This window comes from Marmota marmota, unplaced genomic scaffold (assembly GCF_001458135.2).
Source record: "Marmota marmota marmota unplaced genomic scaffold, marMar, whole genome shotgun sequence".
In the NCBI taxonomy this organism is placed as follows: domain Eukaryota; kingdom Metazoa; phylum Chordata; class Mammalia; order Rodentia; family Sciuridae; genus Marmota; species Marmota marmota.
This window is the reverse complement of record NW_026000211.1, coordinates 24570998-24595928: the sequence shown is the minus strand read 5'-3', so window position 1 is coordinate 24595928 and position 24931 is coordinate 24570998. Positions and strand designations below refer to the sequence as shown.

The following is a 24931-nucleotide window of genomic DNA, read 5'->3' as shown; positions in this document are numbered from 1 at the left end:
TTATAAGAGTATTTTTAAAAAGGCAAACCCAAAAATATTCTGAATATAAGAAATATTAAATATAAACATTAAATATAAACACACAAATAGATTTAAAGGGAAAGGAAAGGATAAAGGTACTCCTGGGCTGCCGGGAACTGGGTGCAGCACTGTAATCCCAGCAACTCTGGAGGCGAGACAGGGGAATTGCTGAATTCCAGGCCAAGCGAGGCAACTTAGAGACCCTGTGTCAAAATTTAAAAATTAAAAGAAAGGGCTGGGATGTAGTTCAGTGATTTCAGAAAAAAGTTACCTCTGGGCAACTTCTGAATCACTACTGACTCAAAACCATATTGTCAAATGGGCAGACACACAAACAACATGAAAAAGCAACTTCACTGAAAAAAATCACTTAAAGCTGGGCGCAGTGGCACATGCTTCTAATGCCAGTGGCTTGAGAGGCTGAGGCAGGAGGATCCTGAGTTAAAAGCAACCTCTTCAAAAGCAAGGTGCTAAGAAACTCAGTAAGACCCTGTTTCTAAATAAAATACAAAATAAGGCTGTGGATGTGGCTCACTGGTTGAGTGCTCCTGAATTTAATCCCTGGTACCAAAACAAACAAATGAACAAACAAACAAGAAAAACACCTCAAACAAACTAATAGAATTCAATAAAAGAATCTATCAAAAAAATAGTGGAAGAGATGAGAGAGAAGGAGTTTAGAATGTTCAGAGTCAAAATGATCTGTGAGGGAAAAGATGATGTAAGGGAGAAAATATAGGAAGCAAAAGATTACTTGAATAAAGAGAGAGAGATTGGGGGTGGGGGGGACAACCAAGCAGAAATCCTCAAAATGAAGGAATCAATAAACTATACTAAAAATTTATGGAAAGGCATCATCAGCACACCAAATGAATTGTGAGCCAGAGTTTCAGGCAACGAAAACACAAAGTTGACCATGAAGGAAAGGTGTTAATAGACCATGAACAGAAATTCTAATAAATATGATATTTAAGATTTATTGGGATAGATGAAGGCCTGAAGATGCAGACCAAAGGAATGCATAATCTTTTCAGTGAAATAATATCTGAAAATTTCTAAAACCTTAAGGATGAAATGGAAAATCAAACACAGGAGGCTTACAGGACACCAAATGTACAAAATCACAACAGACCCACACCAAGACACATTATTATGAAAATGCACAGCACACAGAATAAGGGCAGAACTTTAAAGGTTGCCAGAAAAAAAATGACAGGTTACTTTTAGAGGCAAAACCAATCTGATCTCAGCTGTCTTCTAACCCAGTTAGGCGGTCATGGATTAACATATACCTATCTCTGCAAGAAAATGAACGTCAACCAAGAATATTATAACCCAAAATATCAAGACTCAGAACTGACAATGAAATTAAAACCTTCCATGGTAAACAAAAGTTAAAATAATTCACAAATAGAAAGGCTTCACTACAGAACACTCTTAGCAAAATATTTCTTGATGAAGAAATGAAAAATAAAAGAGAAAACCGGCAAAGGGAGGAACTACACTAGAAGAATAGCCAATCAAAGGAGAAACTAATTCAAATAAAAACCAGAAATAAAATGACAGGGAATAAAAACCATTTTTCAATAATAACATTGAATGTAAATGGCCTGAACTCATCAATCAAAAGACATAGACTGGCAGACTGAATTAAAAAACAAGACCCAACAATGTGCTGTTTCCTAGAGACTACTCACCTCACAGACAAAGACATACACAGACTGACACGGATGTTGTAAACAAACAGAGGTTTCTGTCTTCATATCAGATAAAGTGGGTTTCAAATCAAAATTAAATTAATCAGAAGGGACAAAGAAGGCCATTTCATATTGCTGAAGGGAACTATACACCAACAAGATGTAACAATAGTGAATATTTATGCCCCAAACAATGGAGAATCTACGTACATCAAACAAACTCTTCTCAATTTCAAAACCAAATAGACCACAACACAATAATACTGGGTGACTTTAACATACTTCTCATCGTTGGATAGATCCTTCAAACAAAAACTGACTAAAGAAGCTATAGAACTAAAAACCACAACTAATAATTTAGACTCAACAGACATATATAGAATATTTCATCCATCAATGACTGAATACATTTTCTTCTCAGCCGCACACAGATTCTTCTCTAAAATAGATCATATCTTAGGCCACAAAGCAACTCTTAGGTAATAAAAAAAAATAGAGATAATACCTTGCATTTTATATGATCATAATGGAATGAAACTAGAAATCAACAATAAAATAAAAAATAGAAGCTACTCTAACTCCTGGAGACTAAACAATATGCTATTGAGTGACCAATGTATACCAGAAGAAATCAGAAATGAAATCAAAAAATAAAAATACTTAGAGGCAAATGAGAATAGCAAAAAACATCGAAATCTCTGGGACACTGTGAATGCAGTTATAAGAGGAAAGTTCCTTGCATTGAGTTCACTCATTAAACGAGTAGAAAATCACCACATAAGTAACCTAACATTACATCTCAAAGCTCTAGAAAAAGAGGAACAAATCAACACCCAAAGCAGTAGAAGATGGGAAATAATTAAAATCAGAGCTGAAATCAAAAGAACTTGAAACAAAACAAACAGAGCAATTTAAAAAAACTGACCAAAGAAAGAGTTGGTTGGTTGAAAAAATAAATAAAATTGACAAATCCTTAGCCAGGTTAACAAGGAGAAAGAGAGTGTAATCTCAAATTTCTAAAATGTGTGATGAAAACGTAAATACCACAACAGACACCATTGAAATGCCGACATTCATCAAAAACTACTCTGAAAATCTATACTCAAATGAAATAGAAAATCATGAAGATAATCAACAAATTTTGAGAGACCTATATCCACCCAAATTGAATCAGGGGGATATAGAAAATTTAAACAGATCAATTTCAAACGGTGAAATTGAAAACACTATCAGAAGCTTACCAACAAAGAAAACCTCAGGACCAGACAGATTCTCAGCCATGTTCTACCAGACCTTCAAAGAACTAACACCAATCTTCCTCAAATTATTCCATGAAATGGAAAAAGAGGGACCCTTCCAAACTTGTTCTACAATGCTGGTATCACTCTGATACCAAAACCAGACAAAGACACATCAAAGAAAGAAAAGTTAAATCACATATAAAAACATATTAAAAAGTCAGGTCACTATGGTCAAGTGGGGTTCATTCCAGGGATTCAAGGCTGGTTCAACAAATGGAAATTAATGAATATAATTTATCACATCAATAGACTTAAAGAAAAGAATCATATAAGTATCTCAAAAGATGCAGAAAAATCATTTGACAAAATTCAGCACCATTCATGCTCAAAATACTAAAAAAATAAGGATAGTATAAACATACCTCAACATCATAAAAGCTATATATGTTAAACCCATGGCCACCATCATTCCAAGTTAAAAAAATAAAAATAAAAAGCATTCCCTCTAAAAACTGGAACATGACAGGGATGCCCTGTAGCATTTCTACTCAATATAGTCCTTGAATCCCTAGCCAGAGCAATTAGACAAAGAAAGTAACTAAAGGGATACAAACAGGAAAGAAGAAGAACTCAAACTATCCCTATTTGCCCATGACATGATTCTATATTTAGAAGACTCAAAAAAATCCACCAGAAAGCGACTAGAATTCATAAATGAATTCAGTGAAGTAGGAGGATATAAAATTAACAACCATAAATGAATTGCATTCCTATACACCAATGATGAATCAGCTCTAAGAGAAACCAGGCAAATGGTACCATTCATAATAGCTTCAAAAACAACAACAACAACAAAAACCTGGGTAATCAGTCTATCAAAAGAGATGAAAGATCTCTTTGATGAAGATTATAGAACAGTAAGAAAGAGACTGAAAAAGACCTTAGAAGATAGAAAGATCTCCCATGTTCTTGGATAGGCAGAAGTAATATTGTGAAGGTGGCCATACTACCAAAAGTGCAATCCAGATTTAATGCAATTCCTATTAAAATTCTAATGACATTCTTCATAGAAACAGAAAAAACAGTCATGAAATTCATCTGGAAAAATAAGAGGTCCAGAATAGACAAAGCAATTCTTAGCGAGAAAAGTGAAGCAGGAGGCATCACAATACCAGACTTTTAATTATACTACAAAGCTACAGTAACAAAAACAGTGTGGTATTGACACTCAGACAGACATGAAGACCAATGGAAAAAAAAAAAGAAGACACAGAATCATACCCAGATAAATAAAGTAATCTCATACTAGTCAAAGATGCCATAAACTTATTTTGGAGAAAAGATAGCCTCTTCGACAAATGGAGCTGGGAAAACTGGAAATCCTTATATAGTAGAATAAAATTGAACCTCTATCTCACCTTACACAAAACTCAACTCAAAGTGGACTAAGGACCTAAGACCAAAGACTGTGCCTACTTGAATAAAAGGTGGGCCCGACTCTCTACCATGTCCTCTTAGGAACTGACATCCTCAATAAGACTCCTAAAGCACAAGAAGTAAAATCTATAATCAATAAATGGAACAGTATTAAACTAAAAAGCTTCTTTACTACTAAGGAAAAATCAAGAATGTAAAGAAAGAACCTACAGAATGGGAGAAAATCTTTTCCACAAGTACTTCAGATAGAGCATTAATCTCCAGGATATAAAAAGAACTCAAAAAACTTAACACCAAAACCAACCAAACAAACAAACCAATCACTAAATGGGCAAAGGAACTGAACAGGCACTTCACAGAAGAAACAATAAGAACTGTCAAAAATATATAAAAATAATGTGCAACATCTCTAGCAATTAAGAGAAATAAAAATCAAAATTATACTGAATTTCACCTCAACCCAGTTAGAATGGCAATTATCAAGAATACAAGTAATGATAAATGTTGGTAAGAATGTGGGAAAAAAGGTTCACTTATACATTGCTAGTAGGACTGCAAATTGGTACAACCATTCTGGAAAGAAGTATGGAGATTCCTCAAAAATCTTGGAATGGAACCACTATTTGACCCAGTTATCCTACTCCTTTTTTATACCCAAAGGACTTAAAATCAGCACACTATAGTGACATGGCCACTTCAAGTTTATAGTAGCTCAATTCACAAGAGTCAAGCTAAGAAGACAACCTAGTTGCCTACAGCAGATAAACTGGATTAAGCAAATGTGGTATATATATATACACAATGGAATATTACTCATCCATAAAGAAGAATTAAATTATGGCATTTGCTGGTAAATGGATGGAATTGGAGAATATCATGCTAAGTAAAATAAGCCAATCTCAAAACACCAAAGGCAGAACATTGTCTCTGATATGTGGATGCTAACCCACAACAAGGGAAGGGAAATTAGAAGTTCACTGGATTAGCCAAAGGGGAATCAAGGGAAGGGAGGGGTGGAATAGAAAAGACAACAGAATGAATTGGACATATCTTTTTTATCCTTAAATATGAATATGCAATCAATGTAACTTCACATCATACACAACCACAATAACAGGATCCTAACTGGAACAAGTTATACTTATTCTATGTATGTATAATATGTTAAAATATACTCTACTCCCATGTATATCTATAAAGAACACATTTAAAAAACTGGACAAAAAATACAAACAATAACAATGCTGAAGAAGATGTGGATAAAAAGGACCATTTTTACGCTTTGGTGGGATTATAAATGAGAACATCCACTATGAAAATCGGTATGGAGGTTCCTCAAAAGACTAGGCATGGAACCACCATATGACCCAGACATATCACTCTTCTGTATTTATCCTAAAAAATTAAAGTCATCATACTATAGGGATCCATGTATGAACACCCATGTTTACAGCAGCACAATTCACAATAGCCTAACTATAGATAAGAAAAAAGTGGTTTACCCACACAAGAGAGTTTTATTTAGCTATAAAGAAAAATGAAATCATGTCATTTGTAGGAAAATGGATGGTACTAGAGACCACTATGTTAAGCAAAATAAGCCAAAGGTTATATGTTTTCTTTCAAATGTGAAAGCTAGAGAGGAAAAAGGAAAAGAAAGATGGGTGGGGGAGGCTGAAATTTCACGAAAATCAAAGGGAGATTAGTAGGAAAGGCAAATAGGAGGAAGGGGAGAAGAAAGTGTGCTGGGGGAAATATATTAGTCAAATTATATTTTTATATTGTGTGTATGTACAAATATTGTTTTAACAACAAATTCCATCATTATGTACAATTATAATGCACCAATAAAGAATGTAGAAAAAATTAAGGTGAAATACTTTCTCAATATACAAAAGTTTTAAAAATCTCTCTGTTTTATAAGATTTGTAAAAAAAAAAAAAGTCTTTCAGGCAGAAGGAAATAATACAGAAATACAAACCGAAACAAAAAAATCATGAGCACCAGAAATGATAATTAAATGGGCAAACACAAAAAGATTTTGAAAATTTAAATCTCTTAAAAGATAGAGTTCTGATTTCTACTAAGATGGAAAAGGCGCACATCAACCCATAGCTCGCATTAAATATAGCTATAAAAACTAGGACAAAATGCATAAAGCAACTGAGAACTCTGAAAGGCAAAAGCAGCTGCAGTGGGGAAGACAAAAATTCAAAGTACCCTAAACCAGTGGTGAAATACTCAGTGTTTCCCAGTTAAGATTCAACACACCACAACCCCAGAAGTAGGCACCAGACTGCAAACACAGGAAGTACAGGAGCAGCTCTCTTGTTCTAGCTTGAACAAAGGGAAAGGGATATCCTAAAGCTCAGATAGAATACAAAAGTCCCCAACATTTTTCAAAATTTCTTTTCCTAAATCCTATACAATCCTGTGGTAGTGGGAGAAGAGCAGTTGATAATGGGAACCCACAGGAGTCAAAACTGGGAGAGAAGAAGCTTCCTTTTTGTCCAGAGGAGATATGGTATCAAGAAGACAGGGCCAAATCCCATTTTTCTCTCTAATTTCTGGCCACTTGGCTCCAAGTATTCAAACAGCACCAAGTAATTAAAGTCCCAGCTTTCTGACCAGATGAGGAAAGAAAGGAGTTCCAGGAAACTAGAAAATACTAGGAGATAGTGAAGACAACAAAATTCAAGAAAGTGACCCCATAAAGCAATTTTTTATTACTTCAACTCACAGTCCAATATGCACACGCATGAATCTGATCCTTTCTGGCATCTCAAAAGACTTTGGAAACTAAATTAATAGATTATACTCTAGGTCCCAGAATAGTCAAGGGGTGGTGTGCATGGTCAAAGTTAAGAAGTTTAACAGATACCATAATGCCTGTAAACCCTAAAATATTTATTATCCGGTAATTTAGAGAAGATATTTGCTGATTCTTGTTTTAATAAGTCTCCCCTCTGCAGTAGGAGTTTGAGTCAACAAGAGAAACTGGAGTCTACAAAGGAAAGAAAGGGAAGAGGTGTAGGAAAAATATTTGAGGAAATAATGGCTGAAAACTTATAAATTTTACAAATATTATGGAGTCAACATGTAGGACCCCCCTCATTATCTAGCTCTGGTTATCTCTTCCAAGTCTTCTTGCTTCATTCTTTGTCGTGAATTTTGAACATTAGAAATCCATGTTGAATTACATCTATTTCCCTGAGCTTCTCCTATATTTTTACTCCTGTCCTAACTATTCCCTGCCCAAAACCCTCTGTATGGGTTTTGTTTAGCTAATTACTTCTTTCCTCAACATATAACATTTTCTGGTAATCACTTTCTTAGTCTCCCAAGACTGACATATGTCCTTGCAGTTATTCTTACAGTAACCTATGATTATTCCTGATGTATTACTTATTTATCAGCTCCAGTTGCCTCTTACTTTCCATCCTTCCCACTAAACACCAGCCACCTTAAGAACAGGAACTATGTCTTAACCATTATCGTATCCCTACTGCTTAAGAGTGTGTGGCATGTATAGGTATTCAATAAAGAACTGCTGAATAGGGCTGGGGTTGTAGCTCAGTAGTAGAGCACTTGTCTAGCATGTGTGAGGCACTGGGTAAGATCCCCAGTACCATATAAAAAATAAACAAAATAAAGGTATTGTGTCCATCTTCTATTAAAAAAAAGAGGAACTGTTGAATAAAGAAACAAAAAAAATGCTATCAAGTCTTTGGGGTTTTCTCCAATGTGAGAAAGACTTTGGCAAAAATTGCCCATTAATTTTTTTCCCTTAAAATTAGCCTTGTCCATGCCCTTTTAGAATATAAGAACCACAAGTGCACCTATGTTTCTGTTTTGTGCATTGGTGTATCTCTGGTGCCCAGGACAATGTAAAAAAAGAGTGGGTACTCAGGAATTATTGCTGGATAAATGAATCATTAAATCAGACCTTTTCAATATCTCTGATAAGTTCTCAAGGGACCTTCCTGAGATTTTACCAAAGTTCACTACTCTAGAGTACTATTAATTTTTCCCAGTAATAGATTAATCTAACATGATGTAAAGGGCTAAAGTAACATCATTAGTTCTCTTTCACACTATATACTTTTGTATAAAAATCCTTATTATTCTTTTTTTAAAATCCTTATTATTCTTAACACTGGATTGTTTTTTACATTCTTCACATTGCACTAAGAGAGGGAGATGATACTTTTCTAAGAGGAGAACAAACCAGAATGCTTCCAGCCTCTCTCAATCCCTCTAAGTGCTGGTTCCTTCAGATAGCCATTCTACAAAAATTTATATTTATGTGAATGATAAACCAAAATAGGTCATTAATTTGTTCATACATACTTTCAGTTGCAGAGAAAGATGTATCCAGTGTTAATTCATCCAGGGGAATCACAAGTTGACCTCCCACCTCCCACTTCTTGCGATCAGATGAAACTGGTTTTTCTTTTTCACACTCTTTGGTATCTTCATGAACAATGATCTCACAAATATCAGACTGATGCTGCTTTCCTTTTTCATCTTCTTCTTGAGCTTTAAGATTTTCATTCAACCTACGTAGTATTTCTCGTTTACTCTGAAACAATTATGTTTTTATGCAAATATTATTAAGTAAAATCTTTTAAAATTCATTTTTAAGCATTTTTTTAAGATGGACACAATACCTTTATATTTATTTATTTATTTTTATGTAGTGCTGAGGATCAAACCCAGTGCCTCAAATACACTAGGCAGGTGCTCTAACACTGACACAGCCTTGGCCCCTTAAGTAAAATTTTAACGTGTATATTATTAAGTAAAATGATTGACAGAGAAACTCTGAAAACAGCACTTACTGAAATAGCATTGTTGTTCTTTTGCATTTCTTCTGAAGTTTCCTGGGTATCAGTTAAATTTATGTCCTTTAAACACAGACAGATATAGAATAAAAAATAATGTTATCCTAAAAGTCTGCCTTAAAAAATATTATTTTTGGTTTTCATCAAATTGCTCCTTTTAACTTCTTTTTTCCTGAAAAATTTTAATACAGCATCCTTCATTATCAGCAAAGGTAAACATTTAAATATTATCAACTAATAGGCTTACTATAGAATAGAAAGGCCAATTCTCAATTATTTGTAATATCTTCAGTTTACTTCTCACATATTTATATTTTCTTCATCTTTGGCAAGTCATTTTTGGTCATTAAAGTCAATGGTAGAAATAAAAAAAATTAATTCACATATTTTAGAAATTAAAGGTAGAGAAAAATCTGATAGACAAAATAATTGAAGATAGACTTATTTTAAAATCGTCTTTTTGTTACACACACACGCACACACACTTTGGTTAAAACACAGCATTAAACACAAGTGAGAACTGGCTTTCTTCCCTAAGAGGGTAATAAGAATGAGTTCTGAGTCCTTTGTATTATTAATAATATAAATATTGACTTATGATTAACATAATGAAATCATTCTAGATCACCTAGAATTTTTTTTTAAAATGTTATTTTTTATACCTTTATTTTACTTGTTTATATTTATGTGGTGCTGAGGATCAAACTCAGTGCCTCAAGCATCCTAGGCAAGTGCTCTAAAACTGCACTAGAGCCCCAGCCCCTAGAATTTAAAAATATAAGAAAAGGAGAACTCATAGTAATTAAGTTATGAAAGCAAAGATATCGGGAAGATATCTTTCACTAAGAACAATTTTCAAAGTTTTAAACAAGCAATGTTAATCAATTTATTATCTTAAGAATAATCATTTTAGTTACATGGATCACCTCACACTTTGTAATATTCGAAAAAAATATAAAACAATGCAGTGGTCAGTTTTAAAGTAACATGTAAATGAGATAAGGAACATTTTACCCAGTAAAGTAGTCAGGAATTAGCAGTCATTACAATCAGAGAGAGCTAAACAGCTACTTGAGATATGAGACTGGGTTCCAGGAAGGAAACCACACAGTGATAGCTAAAGTTGAAGTGAACAATGTAGCACATGCAAATTGTTAACAGAAATAAGAAGAGACAAAACCTACTTGAAGAACAATAGTTTCTTATATGAAGGTCTGGAGAGTGGTCAAGAAACAGATTTTTCTACTCAGTCTTATTTTCAATACAAGCACAAAGGCTGTAAAAAAATTAGTGTACTAATCAAAAACCTTGGAAGTCTGCAAAAACTTTTGAAACTCAAAAAATAAGACATTGACATTAATTACTAGGAAAGAAGCAAATGAGGTTAACGTGTTATATGATTCAGTAATTTTTTTCCTTCCATCAAAATGTTGAAATCTAGACAGAAACTCTACATTATAAGCCTGTTTCTCTTAAGCCCAGAACAGAACCTTCTTATGTTAGATCAATACATATGTCTAAGTTCAAATTTTTACTTGTCCATATATCTTTGCTTCACTATCTGTATAGCATGTAGATTCAGAAGTAGAAGGCAACAGGAATAATTGATGAATTAAGTATAATTACACTGAATCCTCTATCATTTGTTATATAACAACATTTTAAATAAATATAAACATGTGTTGGACTTGTGAACATTTGTTAATCACGAGGGGCTGGGATATAAAAATATTTGTTGCACTGTTTTCAGTACATTCCTATACACATTTTATTTGTTCAATATTCAAAGTAGGTAAAAAGAGAATTATCCTCAGTATATGTGAGGGATGGGTTCTAAGACCTTCCTATCCATACAGATACCAAAACCCATAGATGTCAAGCACCTTATACAAAATGGTGGAGTATTTGCACATAACCTACACACATCTTCCATATACTTTAAATCATCTCTAGATTACTTATAATTCCTAATACAGAGTGAATGCTATGATTTACTTTAAATCACCTCTAGATTACTTATTATACCCAATAGAATGTAAATGCTTAATAGTTGCCATATATATATATATATGTGTGTGTGTGTGTGTGTGTGTGTGTGTCTATATATATATATAGACAAGAGTAAGTTTGAACATGTTCAATGTAAATATAATCATCACAGACCTAACCACACAGTACATGTCAGCAACAACATAACACTCATTTTTTAAAAAGTATTTTTGATTGGTGGTTGGATGAGTCTGTAGATGTGAAACCCTTGGAAACAGAGGGCTGACTGTATTGCTTAATTACCATGTAGTCTTAGATATAAAAGTCTATGAGCAGAAAGGTTCTAATATTCATAGTAAACCAAAAAAATCCTAAGTAATCTTTTCTCTAGAAAAAAAGGGGGAACATTGTGAAATTACTGTGATTTTGTTAGATTTAATTTCCTTTTAAATAATCTTTGGACTCTAAGGAGTATCAAATTTTAGGAAACTTACCATACCCACTTCTTTCAAAGCTGAAGTCACAGAAATAACTGATTTCATCTGATGCTTTGAGGGAGAGCCACCTGTTTCATGCTGTCCCAAAGGTGGAGAAACATCAGAACTCTTTATTCCTTTAGCCACCAACTATAAAAAAAGAATTTAATAAAATACATGAGGAATTTTATATTTGCACAAAAAATTTAAAAACTACAAGATCAATGTTTATTCACTCTCTATATACAAGTAGCTTTCTCTTTACTACATTGTTTATTAAGCAAGGCAAATGACAGGTACTAGGGATAAACAGTGAGAAGAGAGAGAAACTTCTAGCCTCATACGTGAACATAGTCATGCATCCTAACTTGCTTCCACTGAATTATCAATGTTTCACAAAATGTTCTTAAAAAGTAGGCTGCTATAATACTTACTTTTAGTCCTTCACTTTAATTTTAATTCATTACAACATTTGGTGGGAAGAAAACTATTTTATTTATTAATTGTATACCTCAAAAAGAAATGCTTCTGCAACTTCTGCAAGTTTTGGTAAAAGCTCCTTAAAGATTAAACACAAATGACCCAACATAAGACCGCTTATTACAAAAAATGTCAACATAAATAAGAATGGAAGGAGTGACAGTTGCATATGGTAAGCTCTGCTTCACTGAAAATATTGTTATATTCATATATATGTTTGTTTTTATCTTACCATTGAAACTTTGAACAATATGAAGTAAGATTCTGAACATTACTAAAGTAAGACGAAATGACATTTGCAGGTATGCTAATAGTAACATGGCAGGAAGTCTGTTCTCTATTTCTATTCTTCCTCAAATTAGTAAATAAGACTTTCTGAAAAGTATACATTTCAAACACAATATTTATTGAACATCTTCTAAGAATAAAGTAGTAATATCATTCCATTATTTAGGCTTCTAGATTTTCTTTTTATATTCAAAATCTATTTTGTTTAAAAACAGAAATAGAAATGTTGCTTTAATCTCACAGCTCAACATTATTGAAAAGGTATACTGCTTTTTAAGATGTGAAAATAAAACTTTTAAATATCTAGAGCTTACACAACCAAGTATTCTCATCTTAAAAATTATATTAAAATATTTTGAAACTTTATTTATGAAGTTTTATAGGTGGATATACACGGAAAGGTTTCAAAAATTCTGAAGGGAAAAAAACCTCCAAAGTTGTTCTCAATGCTAGCAGCATTTTTAGAATACACTAAAAGTTACTTCTAAAATTAAAACTCATTTCTAAGAAAAACTGGGCAGATACTTACAATAGAATCATTAATTAAGAAGGCTTTAATAATATATTTGTTATAGTTTGGATATGAGGTGCCCCTCAAAAGTTCCTGTGTTAATGCAGACATGTTCAGAGGTGACATGACTGGATTGTAAGAGCTGAAATCTGATTAATTCATACGAGTTTGAATGGACTTACAGGGTGCAACTTTATAGGCAGGTGTAGTGTAGCTGGAGGATATGGCTCATTGGGGGCATGCCCTTGGAGGGGTACATGTTTACTGCAATCTGACCCATTCCCCTGCTTCTTCCTCTCTCTGCTTCCTGGTTGCCATGCCTGGAGAAGTTTCTCTACACCACACTCTTCCTCCATGAAGTCTCACCTAGGCTTAGAGCAATAAACTTGGCTAACCATGAACTAACCCTCAAGAAATGTGAGTTTTCCTTGCTCCAAGTTTTTCTGGTATGGTATTTTGATCACAGTGATGCAAAACTAACACAATACTGTTGTTCTGAACATTAGCATCATTTTAGAACCTAAATTGCATTATATCAATTCTCTTAAGGATTTGGATTTTTGGGGAGTGGGCTGGGGCACCGGGGAGGGGGGTGAACTCAGGGGCACTCGAACATTGAGCCACATCCCCAGCCCTGTTTCGTATTTTTTATTTAGAGACATGGTCTCCTGAGTTGCTTAGTGCCTTGCTTTTGCTGAGGCTGGCTTTGAACTCTAGATCTTCCTGCCTCAGCTTCCTGAGCCTCTGGGATTACAGGCATGTGCTATCTGCTTTGCTGCATTATATCAATTCTCTTAAAGAAATTATTTCTGCTATATCAATACATGAATTTGATGTGGATTTTTAGGAGAAAAATTCACAATATTTCATAAAATTAATTTACCAGTACATTAAAAGATGTGTTAAGTACTTGTAGTGCCAAAGATAATTCTAGAGAACCAATATACAAAATGAATAAGATACAGTGTTTTCACTCACAGGATTATAAATCAGAAGAGAAAGAGGAATATATACATTAACCAGAGAAATAAAAGTAAGGAGATGTGTATCAAATATCTGAGGTAAAAGAAAACAAAGAACTAAGCATGTTAAAGCCAAGAGCAGGGTTAATAAGAGTAGCCTTCACAGAGTTGCCAATGTTTGAACAGACATTCTTTCAAGAAGGCTATCAAGTTCTCAGAAAATGATATACAATCAATCAACAAATATACGAAAAAATGTTCATCACAGCTAGCAATTACAGAAATGCAAATCAAAACCATTCTAAGATTTCATCTCACTCCAGTCAGAATGGCAGCTATTAGTGTTGGCGAGGATGTGGGGAAAAAGGTACACTCATATACTGCTGATGGGACTGCAAATTGGTGCAGCCAATATGGAAAGCAGTATGGAGATTTCTTGGAAAATTGGGAGTGGAACCACCATTTGACCCAGCATACTACAGGGACACAGCCACATCAATGTTTATAGCAGCACAATTCATAATAGCTGAACTATGGAACCAACCTAGATCCCCTTCAATAGATGAATGGATAAAAAAATGTGGCAATATACACAATGGAATATTACTCAGCATTAAGAGAATAAAGTCATGCCATTTGCAGGTAAATGGATGGAGTTAGAGAAGATAATGTTAAGTGAAGTTGGCCAATCCCAAATAACCAAATGCCAAACATTTTCTTTGATATTGAGGCTGATTCATAGTGGGATAGGGAGGGAGCATGGAAAGAATAGACGAACTCTAGATAGGGCAGAGGGGTGGAAGGGGAAGGTAAGGGGCATGAATTATAAATGATGGTAAAATGTGATGATCATTATTATCCAAAGTACATGTATGAAGACAGGAATTGGTGTGAATATACTTTGTATACAACTAGAGACATGAAAAATTGTGCTCTATATGTGTAATAAAGGATTATAATACATTCCACTGTCATATATAAATTAAAAAAAGAAGACCAACAAGCAGTTGAAGTAGTATACTTCTATACTCAAGTTCCCCAATTCTCATTTAACAGTCATGCAATTTTTCATTATTTCGTATCTTCTTTAAGCCTCAAATTTTTTGCTCTCTAAAATGAGAATGCTATACCCACTGTCTCCTGGCTGTAAGGATTAAATAAAACAATTTTTGTAAAGCACACAGTGGTGGATCTGATAAATGGTAGTAATTACTTATTTAGTTTGTATTAAATTAGGTATTTGACTTAAACAGCAAAAGTCTGGTTTTAGTCTCTGATGAAATGAATTAACTTGCAGAAAGCAAATTTCTGATCTTTAGAACGCAGAATAAAACAAAAACTCTCCCATCTGTGAATGATCAGAATTTAAAATGTAGGCATTGCATAAAGACATTTTAGGACACAGAAACTTCACATTATAAACTGAAAGAAAAATAACATTTAAAATTATCAAAAAAGTAATCTAATTAAATGAATGTTTAAACAGGAAAAATAATACAGATGTAGACAAATTCACTAAAGTAGGAATAGCACCAACTTCTCTAATCAACCTACAATTTTCATTCACATTCATATAGGTTATTTTATTTTATTATTTTTTTATTGATTTTATTTTTTAAAAAATATGACAGTGGAATGTATTACAATTCTTATTACACATATAGAGCACAATTTTTCATATCTCTGTATATAAAGTATGTTCACACCAATTCATGTCTTCATACATGTACTTTGGATAATGATGTTCATCACATTCCACCATCATTGCTAACCCCCTGCCCCCTCCCTTCCCCTCCCACCCCTCTGCCCTATCTAGAGTTCATCTATTCCTCCCACGCTCCCCCTCCCTACCCCATTATGGGTCAGTCACCTTATATCAGAGAAAACATTTGGCATTTGTTTTTTTGGGATCAGCTAACTTCACTTAGCACTATTTTCTCCAACGCCATCCATTTACCTGCAAATGCCATGATTTTATTCTCTTTTATTTCTGAGTAATATTCCATTGTGTATTTATGCCACATTTTTTTAATCCATTCATCAACTGAGGGGCATCTAGGTTAGTTCCACAGTTTAGCTATTATGTACTGTGCTGCTATAAACATTGATGTGGCTATGTCCCTAATATAGGTTATTTTAAACATCATTCTAAAATTACTGGGCAAACCATCTATAAAAGAAACATTAAGAAATGCTTAAGAAAAAGAAATCACCCATACATCTACTACTCCAACTAATTATACTTCAGTTATACATATTCCTTAAAATTTTTCTTTTAGGCTAGAGATGTGGCTCAGTGGTAGAATGTTTGTTTAGCATGATAAAGACCGTGGATTTGATCTACAAAACTGCAAAAAAAAATTTTTGTTCTTATAGACACACATAATTCTTATACAACTTAAATAAGGCATTAGCACAACTCTCTGAAATTGTCGGCTTATAGCCTAAAAAGAATTTTAAAAACCTCTAGGGAATACTTAGCAGATTTTATTCTAATTTAAAGAATAGCATAAATCACATAAGGGGATTAAAAATCCTTTATCTAGACCTTATATTCTTAAGTGAGCTATAAAATATACTGAGTAGAGGTAGTTCCGCATTAATCTCAATCTTAAGAGAAACCCAACATGGCAAAGACAAAAATCTACTTCTTCTTTTTCTTTTTATTATTACTATTATTAAAAATGGTATAAATACAAACCAAAGATAATCAGATTTGGTACAAGTTGTGGTTTCTATTTAATTTTCTTCACACTATCATTGTACCCACAGAAACACACCTTGAGGCAGGAAGATCTCATATTCAAAGCCAGCCTCAGCTAAAGTGAGGTGCTAAGCATCTCAGTGAGACCCTGTCTCTAAATAAAATAAAAATAGAGCTGAGGATGTGGCTCAATTGTAGAGAACCCCTGAGTTCAATACCCACCCCCATTTTCTTTAAAATGAAGAAAATGATCACATATTACCATTAAAATTTTACATTTTTTTTTTATTAAAAGCTATCTGGTTTCCATATATATGCTAACAACTAGTATACAGTCTGTGATCCAAGGTATCTGGTCCAATGTGTAAGACCAATTTATTGGTACTTTATAATTTTGGTTGACTTCCAGCAACTTTCAACAAATGCTTATCCTCTATTCATCAAATTTATCTGGGTCAACTCAGCTGAACAGATGAGAAGAACCTGAACTAAGGGGCACAGAAATTCAGACATGAACTCTAAACCAGAAAGCAGCAATAAACAGGTCATTCTACTACTAAAATTACTTAGTAACAAAACTTGGTCAGCTCTTGAAAATTTAAAGGTAGTTCAAGACATGGTGACCTCATCCTAAGCCAAGGTCATCCACATCACCAACTTATTAGAACTTGGGCCTTCTGTGTAAATAGCATGGATATTTCATTTATAACCACAACCTGAAGGCTGTTCAGTATCAACCAAATCTTGAGACAGAAGACACACTGTTAATTGTCAAAGAAAAAAATATTAAACATTCATTTAGAAGGTTGATCAAGCATGAAAAAATTTGAACATTATATTAACTAAACTAGCAAAACAAAACAGTTTCACACAAGATAAAAACATAACTGAAAAAAGAACTATTTTTTTTTATAAAACCAACCACACAGCTAAATCTATATGCATTTCCCTGTAAGCAGTGTTTCAAAACTCATTTTTAAATATAACAACTTGTAAAAGGAATAAAATATTGACCTGAATGTTTCACAAATCAGGTTTTACTGGGGATTCAACCAGGTGCACTTAAACACTGACTCACTTCTGAACCCTTTTGAGACAGGGTCTCGTTAAGTTCCTGAGGCTGTTCTTGAACTCATGATCCTCCTGCCTCAGCCTCCTAGGACTTACATCAGTTTTTTTCTTTTTTAATATTTATTTTTTAGTTGTAGTTGGACACAATATCTTTATTTATTTATTTTTATGTGGTGTTGAGGATCGAACCCAGGGCCTTGCATGTGCTAGGTGAGCGCTCTATGGCTGAGCCACAACCCCAGGCCTTTATCAAGTTTTTAAAAATGCTTTAGATGCTTTTTCATTTCCTACCAGTTTTACCACAGGTTCATAAATTTAAGACATTTCCACATTATTTATATCTACAAAAGGATTTTAATTATCACTGTAAAACTGTTTCTATTTCACCACCAGTTTTATTAACTATTAACCACCAGTGCTACCAAATGGCAAAACGTAAAATTTCACCAAAATGTGGGGCCAGGTTACATGATACTACAAGTTTACTTACTCTTGAAGCACAGAACAATAAATACTATTTCATCTTTATATGCTGACTTATTTAAGTATTTAATAATGTATGTTAAAAATATTAATATGGCCTGATTTCATATTTTGAATTTATAATAATTTCACACATAGTTTTATATAGCCTAAAACTGTCATAGCCAAATTTTATCAAATTGAAATTTTATGTCTCAAACCCTCTGTGAAGAACCAATTCAGGTTGAATATTCCAAATCTGAAAATTCAAAATCCAGTTAAAAAAAAAATTCACACCTGACTTCATGGGATGGGTTGTAGTCAAATATACAACATTATTAAAAAATATTGTACTAAATTACATCAGGTATAAGGTGTATGTGAAATATAAATGAATTTTGTGTTTATACTTGAATCCCACCCTAAGATGTCTCATTATACATATGCAAATATTCTAAAATCCCCTAAAATTTGAAATCTGAAATCCTTCTTGTCTCAAGTATTTTTTTAAAGGATACTTAACCTATAGTATAAAAGTATTTTTAAGTGAACAATTTTTCTGAATTAATATTGCTATAATACTTATATAAGAATATTTAAGAACAATTCAAAGTAGACCTAAGTGGGAAAGTATGTCCACCACAAAGGAATCCTTAGAGAGAATGCAAAGCCTTAAAAATAGGACAAAAAGAACTAGAAATGAAATACTCAAGAAAGAGGTATATGCAATTAGAAAGGAACTTATCATATTCAAAATAGTCTCCGACCTAAAACCAAAATAGGATTTCCCTGATTCTACTTTTCACTGAATTTTAATTTCAAAATACATTGCTGCTTGTTTGTTTTGTTTGTTTATTTTGCCAGGGATTGAACTCAGGAGCCTTGCACATGCTAGTCTACTGTTCTACCACTGCACTGTTACCCTTCAAAAAACCTGAATCTATCTTCCTTCATTGTACTACTCATAATATGAGCATACATGCTAGCTAAGAAAGGCAACACTAAGCCAGGCATAGTGGCACACACCTGTAATCCCAGCAGCTCTGGAGGCTGAGGCAGGAGGATGGCAAGTTTTTTCAACTTAGCAAGGCCCTAAGCAACTCAGCAAGATCTTGTTTCAAAATTTAAAAAAAAAAGTAAAGAGCTAGTGATGTGGCTCAGTGGTTTATGTGACCATGGGTTCATTCCCTGGTACTAAATAAATAAATAAATAAAATTTAAAGGCAGAGAAAAGTGTCAAATGGCATATGAGGGAATCTCTATTAGATTATTAGAAGATTTCTCAGAAGACACTTTTTAGACTGAAGAACAAAACTGACAGTCAAAAATACTATCGGCAAAGTTAACCTACAGAAATGAAGTAAAAGTCTTTCCTAGACAAGCAAAACTTGAATGAATTCATCATTACTAGGCTTTCCTTACAAGAGTTTTAAGGAAGTTCTTCAACCAGAAACCACAAGTCAATAATTACTAACATAAAAACATATGTATAAAACTCACTGGTAGAGGAAAATTCACAGTCAAATTAAAAATACTCCATTACCGGGCTGGGGTTGTGGCTCAGAGGTAGAGTGCTTGCCTAGCATGTGTGAGGCACTGGGTTTGATCCTCAGCACCACATAAAAATAAAATAATGGTATTGAGTTCACCTATAACTAAAAAATAAATGTTTTTAAAAAAACTCCATTACAATAATGATAGTGTGTAAAAGAGTTATTAAATCTATAAGATGCTTTATGTAAGCCTCTTGATAATCACAATGTAAAAAACTATAGCAGATATACAAATAAGAAAGAGAAAGGAGCCAATGCATAGTATTATAGAAAATCACCAAATTTCAAAGGTAGATAAGAATAAAGAAAGGATTTAAAAAAAAAACACCTTAAAAATACTAGGACTAAGTTCTTATTTAGCAATAATAACCTTGAACATAAATGGATTAAACTCTATAATTCAAGGACAAGGAGTGGAAGAATGAATTAAAAAAAAAAAAAAAACAGATCCAACTATATGCTGCCAAAAAGTAACTTACCTGAGCTTTAAGAACAATGACTGAAAGTAAAAAAATAGAAGATAGTCCATGCAAACAGTAACTAAAAGACAGGAGGGGTGGTTATACTTAGATAAATTAGACTTCAAGTCAAGATGGGCATTAGACAAGGCTATTGTTTAACAATAAAAGGATCAATTCATCAAAAGGACATAACAATTGTAAAAATATATAAATGTGTATGTGTGTGTGTGTGTGTGTATCCCCAACACTAGAGCAACTATACATACAAAGCAAATATTAATGGACATAAGGGGAGATATAGATAGTAATACAATACTAGGGCACATCAATACCCCACTTTCATTCAGACAAGAAAAGATTTTACACCATTTTTCAGTGCCTAGATAACAAAAAATTTCAAGGGTTTTTCTCTTATGCTGTATAATAAGTATATAAATGTTCTTGAATGTTGGATGGGTGTAATGGGGCCAGTGCAGTCTTTAACTAGTAGAGAACCTTGGCTCCAAATGGTCATTTGAGAACACTGAATTAATGCCACTGCACAGTTGCCCAATAAAAATATATATAATAAAGAATGTAAAGTGCTTTTTCAAAGCTGAATCAGTGGTTGACATAATTTGAAAAAAAGGTACATGCATTTGTTGAAATATAACTCTAAGAGTGCTTCCAGAGGTGACCCTACTCCCTCATAATCACTACTATCACCATGTGTGCAACTTATGTTCCTGTTGCTTAGGGAAAGTTCATTTTTGTGAGGAAAATCATCAGAGTACAGACTTTGAAACAGAGGCTCTAAGTTTAAGTGAAATAGTGATTCTTTCTGATGTATTTGAATCCTTTGATATTAAATAGACATATCTCTGGTAGTACATTATCACCCAGTAACAGCTGATATAGGGAGCATGGTTGCAAACTGAACTCAGGATGTTTCTCTTTAAGTGAATTAGAATGATGGCAAGACAAAGGATAAAAGTATTCTGAGGTAGCCAGGAAGGAGGAGGCTGCCCATCCTGGAAGAAGCCTTATAGGCAATAAATGGGAAGTCTGAAGAATGGTACAAAGATATAAATAGAAATAAAATAAGCAAAAAAGTTAAATAAAGAAGAAACTCACCATATTCAAAATATAGTTTCTGACCTAATGAAGGAACAGAGTTCCACAGATATATTGCCTGAATTGATGCTATGAAATATGCAAATTTGGCCCTATGCTATAATAACTTAGATGAAAAAGAAGGTATAGAGATATATTTATATACTTATTATACAGTATAAGATGCAGAACTACAATTTAGGGATACTGATGGAAGTGTTGAGCACAAATGAGAACAAGAAGGTAAAGAAACGAAGCAGTAAACCCAACAGATTATGAACATGGCTAAATGAACACATGTATGTTTATCCTTACACAGTGGTTATAATATTGTTGAATGAGCAGGAAAATGAGAAGTTTAACAAGGAAGCCTGTTTGGTGAGTTGCTCTTTAGAAAACTATTATACAAGACACACTTAAAACCACATTTAAATGTGTGTGTGGGCAATGTTTCTTCCTACCAAGAGCAGATTTTAGGAAAGAAATATAAGTTCATGCAGCATAACTTTTGAGTCATTCCAGTGAGTGCATGACTGGAGAAAAGGAAACAACTCCCTTTGACAAACTGGCCAAACCAATATGCCACAAGCCAATCACAGAATGAACTAAGACCCAGTGATTCGTTCTACTTTGAGGGAGTACAGGTAACACAGTAAATCGCTTAGAGTATTCAGGCCTGCTGCCAAAACAGGGCCTGGGCATGCACAATGATGAAGTAGATATGAAGTGGATGATTCAGTCTCCAAGACTACGGGGTATCACATAAGCAAAGCCATGTGGGCTATTATCTAATACTTTGATTCACACCACAATCATTATGCTAAAGAGTTCACATTTTTAAAATAAAATTGAACTGCACTGAGTATAAGCGCATCATATTTAAATGGATAAAGTGATATCTCAATCCCTTTCATGGGTTATATAGAATGCAAAAGTGCCTTATTAAAGACTAAACTAAAATCTATAAAGGGGAGTTGGGTACCATGGTGCACAATTTATAACACCAGCTATCTGTAAGCTTGAGGCAGGAGGATCGCAAGTTTGAGGCCAGCTTGGTCAACTTAGCAAGACCCTGACTCAAAAAAAAAAAAAAAAATTAAAAATTAAAAAAAGGACTGGGGGCGTGGCTCACTGATAAAACACTCCTACTATCACAAAAACAACAAACGAACAAAAACTACAAGGGGCACTGGCCCTCAAAGTTTGCAATTGTGATATTGTAGCCGAATACAAGGATGATAGCAGTAGGCTTATCATGAGGAAAAAGCTAACTAACACACACACACACACACACACACACACACACAGAGTTTTACACTGATTGGTCTTAGTTATAGTCCTTGTCCACTTATTAACAAGGGCTGGGATGTTTCTGTTTCTTGTGCTTAACACATAATTCCAAGAGAATTAAAGCAGATTGTTTTCAACTGCTATATGTCACCAGAAGTGGATTCACAATTACCTTCTACATCAGGTTAAGTTCAAAAGGGATTTGGATATCAGGAGTAATTGCTGCTGACTGTGAAGAGAAATTATTTCTACTTTTGACAAATTTGGTTGCTATAACTTTCTCTTTGGAAAAAAGAGACAAATCATCACATTTATTATTTCATACTAATGCCCTATTCATATTATATCTGAAATAGGGGGAAGGAAAAATGAGGAGCACGACTAAAAACACTTTTCTAACAGCATGAGAATCTTTAAGTCAGGTAAAATTATGGTAAATGGGCAAGGAATAATCACTAGTAACTCTTGAGGAAAATGGGACCCTTGTTGCATTATTCAAGTATCATTCATGCCAAGTCTAAAGCTAAGGAAAGAAAAGTGGGAATAAGTTGAAAGGGAGTTCTCCACTGCTGGTTTATTAAAATCAAAGAGAAAATACAACTGGTAGAGGGTGGAGAACTCAGAACGGTCATCACCTAAAATTACTTTGAATAGGAATAAAAGAATGGATTGAAAAATTATTTGTCTTATTTCTCACTTTTGGAGTTCTGACTCTTTCACATATATCATTTTTTATAACAGATTCTTTTTCTTTGGCAATTTTGTAAGAAAAGAATCTCCCTGTATATTACATCAATGAGTAGATTAAGAAGAAACATATTAATTTAACAGGTATTAAAAAAATCACTTGGTAGGATTACAAAACATACTCTGATTAAAAACTGTCACGATGTGACATAAACATGCTTACTATCTTACTTCACATAATGCTATTATGAACAATTCCCAATAAAGAAAGGAATAAAATATTATACCTATTACTACATAATATTATCCTGGAAATTCTGGCAAATTCAGTAAGAAGCAAAATGGTAATAAAAGACACACCTTATAAAGAGCAGGGAAAATTCCATAAGAATACAGACTTTGACATTAAGCAGACCCAGGTTCAAGTCCTTCATCTGCCCTTACTGGAAATGTGACTTCATATCATCATCTTTTCTATATCTGCTTTGTAAAGTTGTAAAGATTAAACAAAGCAACATGATGATTATAATGAACCTAACATACTATAAATAATAAGTTGGAAGAACTGTTATCTGATGTCTAACATGACCATTTGCCAATGAGATAGCTGCATGCTAAATAAAGACTCAGAAAATCAACTGAAAATTGGTAGAAAAGGAAGAATCACAGCATAAAAGATAAGCAAAACCCTAAAATTTCTCCAAATATTAGTACTATTCTCTAAGGGGAGGAAAAAAAAAAACTTTAAAAACGAGGCATGGAGGGACTAGGGTTGTGGCTCAGTGCTAGAGCACTTGCCTAGCACATGTGAGACACTGGGTTTCATCTTCAGCACCTTATGAAAATAAATAAATAAAACAAAGGTATTGTGTCCATCTATAACTTAAAAAAAAAGATTTTATGACATGTAATTATAAAATATTTAGAAATAATCTTTGTAAGACATACAACAGATATGTATAAAATGACCAAAATTGTGTTGATATAAAAGAAACAATGAATAAGGGTACAAATTTAATGTGTTTCTGGATAAACTATTGTAAACATACCAGTACTTATCATGTTAAAAGTAATACCAACAAAAATTCAAAAAAGGAATAAAATTTATCTTAAAATATATAAAAATTAAAACATATTCTGAGAAGACTCAGAGACAAACTCACACATCTACAGTTATCTGATCCTTGACAAAAGTACCAAAAACACAAGAGAAAACACAGCCTTTTAACAAATGGTACTGGGGCAACTGATTATCCACATGTAGAAGAATGAAACTAAACCCTATCTCTCACCCCACAAAAAGTTCAACTCAAAATGGATCAAAGATGTAGGATTTAGAACAGAAACTATGCTACTCCTAGAAGAAAACATAAAGTCAACACTGTAGCATATAGTCACCGGCAATAACTTTCTAAAAAGGACAACTAAAGCTTAGGAAATAATGTCAAGAGTTAATAAATGAGATGGGACCAAGTTAAAAAAGATTCTACACTGAAAATAAAACAATTAGGAACTTAAAGACAAAATCTACAGAATGGGAGAAAATCTTTGCTAGCTATTCTTCGGACACAAAATTAATATCTAGAATATATAAAGAACTCAAAAAACTTAACATCAAATACCCAAATAACCCAATTAATAAGTGGGCAAATGAATTAAACAGTC

The 24931-nt window shown here is 33.5% G+C and overlaps 1 protein-coding gene across 1 annotated transcript in view; it reads right to left on the bottom strand.

The window, feature by feature from the left end:
- The window catches only part of Nek1 (NIMA related kinase 1), a 161886-nt gene that overhangs the window by 49208 nt on the left and 87747 nt on the right, over positions 1–24931 (bottom strand). The window contains exons 21-23 of the mRNA XM_048791768.1: positions 11724–11855; positions 9238–9303; positions 8747–8978 (exon numbers count right to left, since the gene is read on the bottom strand). Of these exons, the coding sequence (XP_048647725.1) occupies positions 8747–8978; positions 9238–9303; positions 11724–11855 (430 nt within the window). The remainder of the gene's footprint in view (positions 1–8746; positions 8979–9237; positions 9304–11723; positions 11856–24931) is intronic.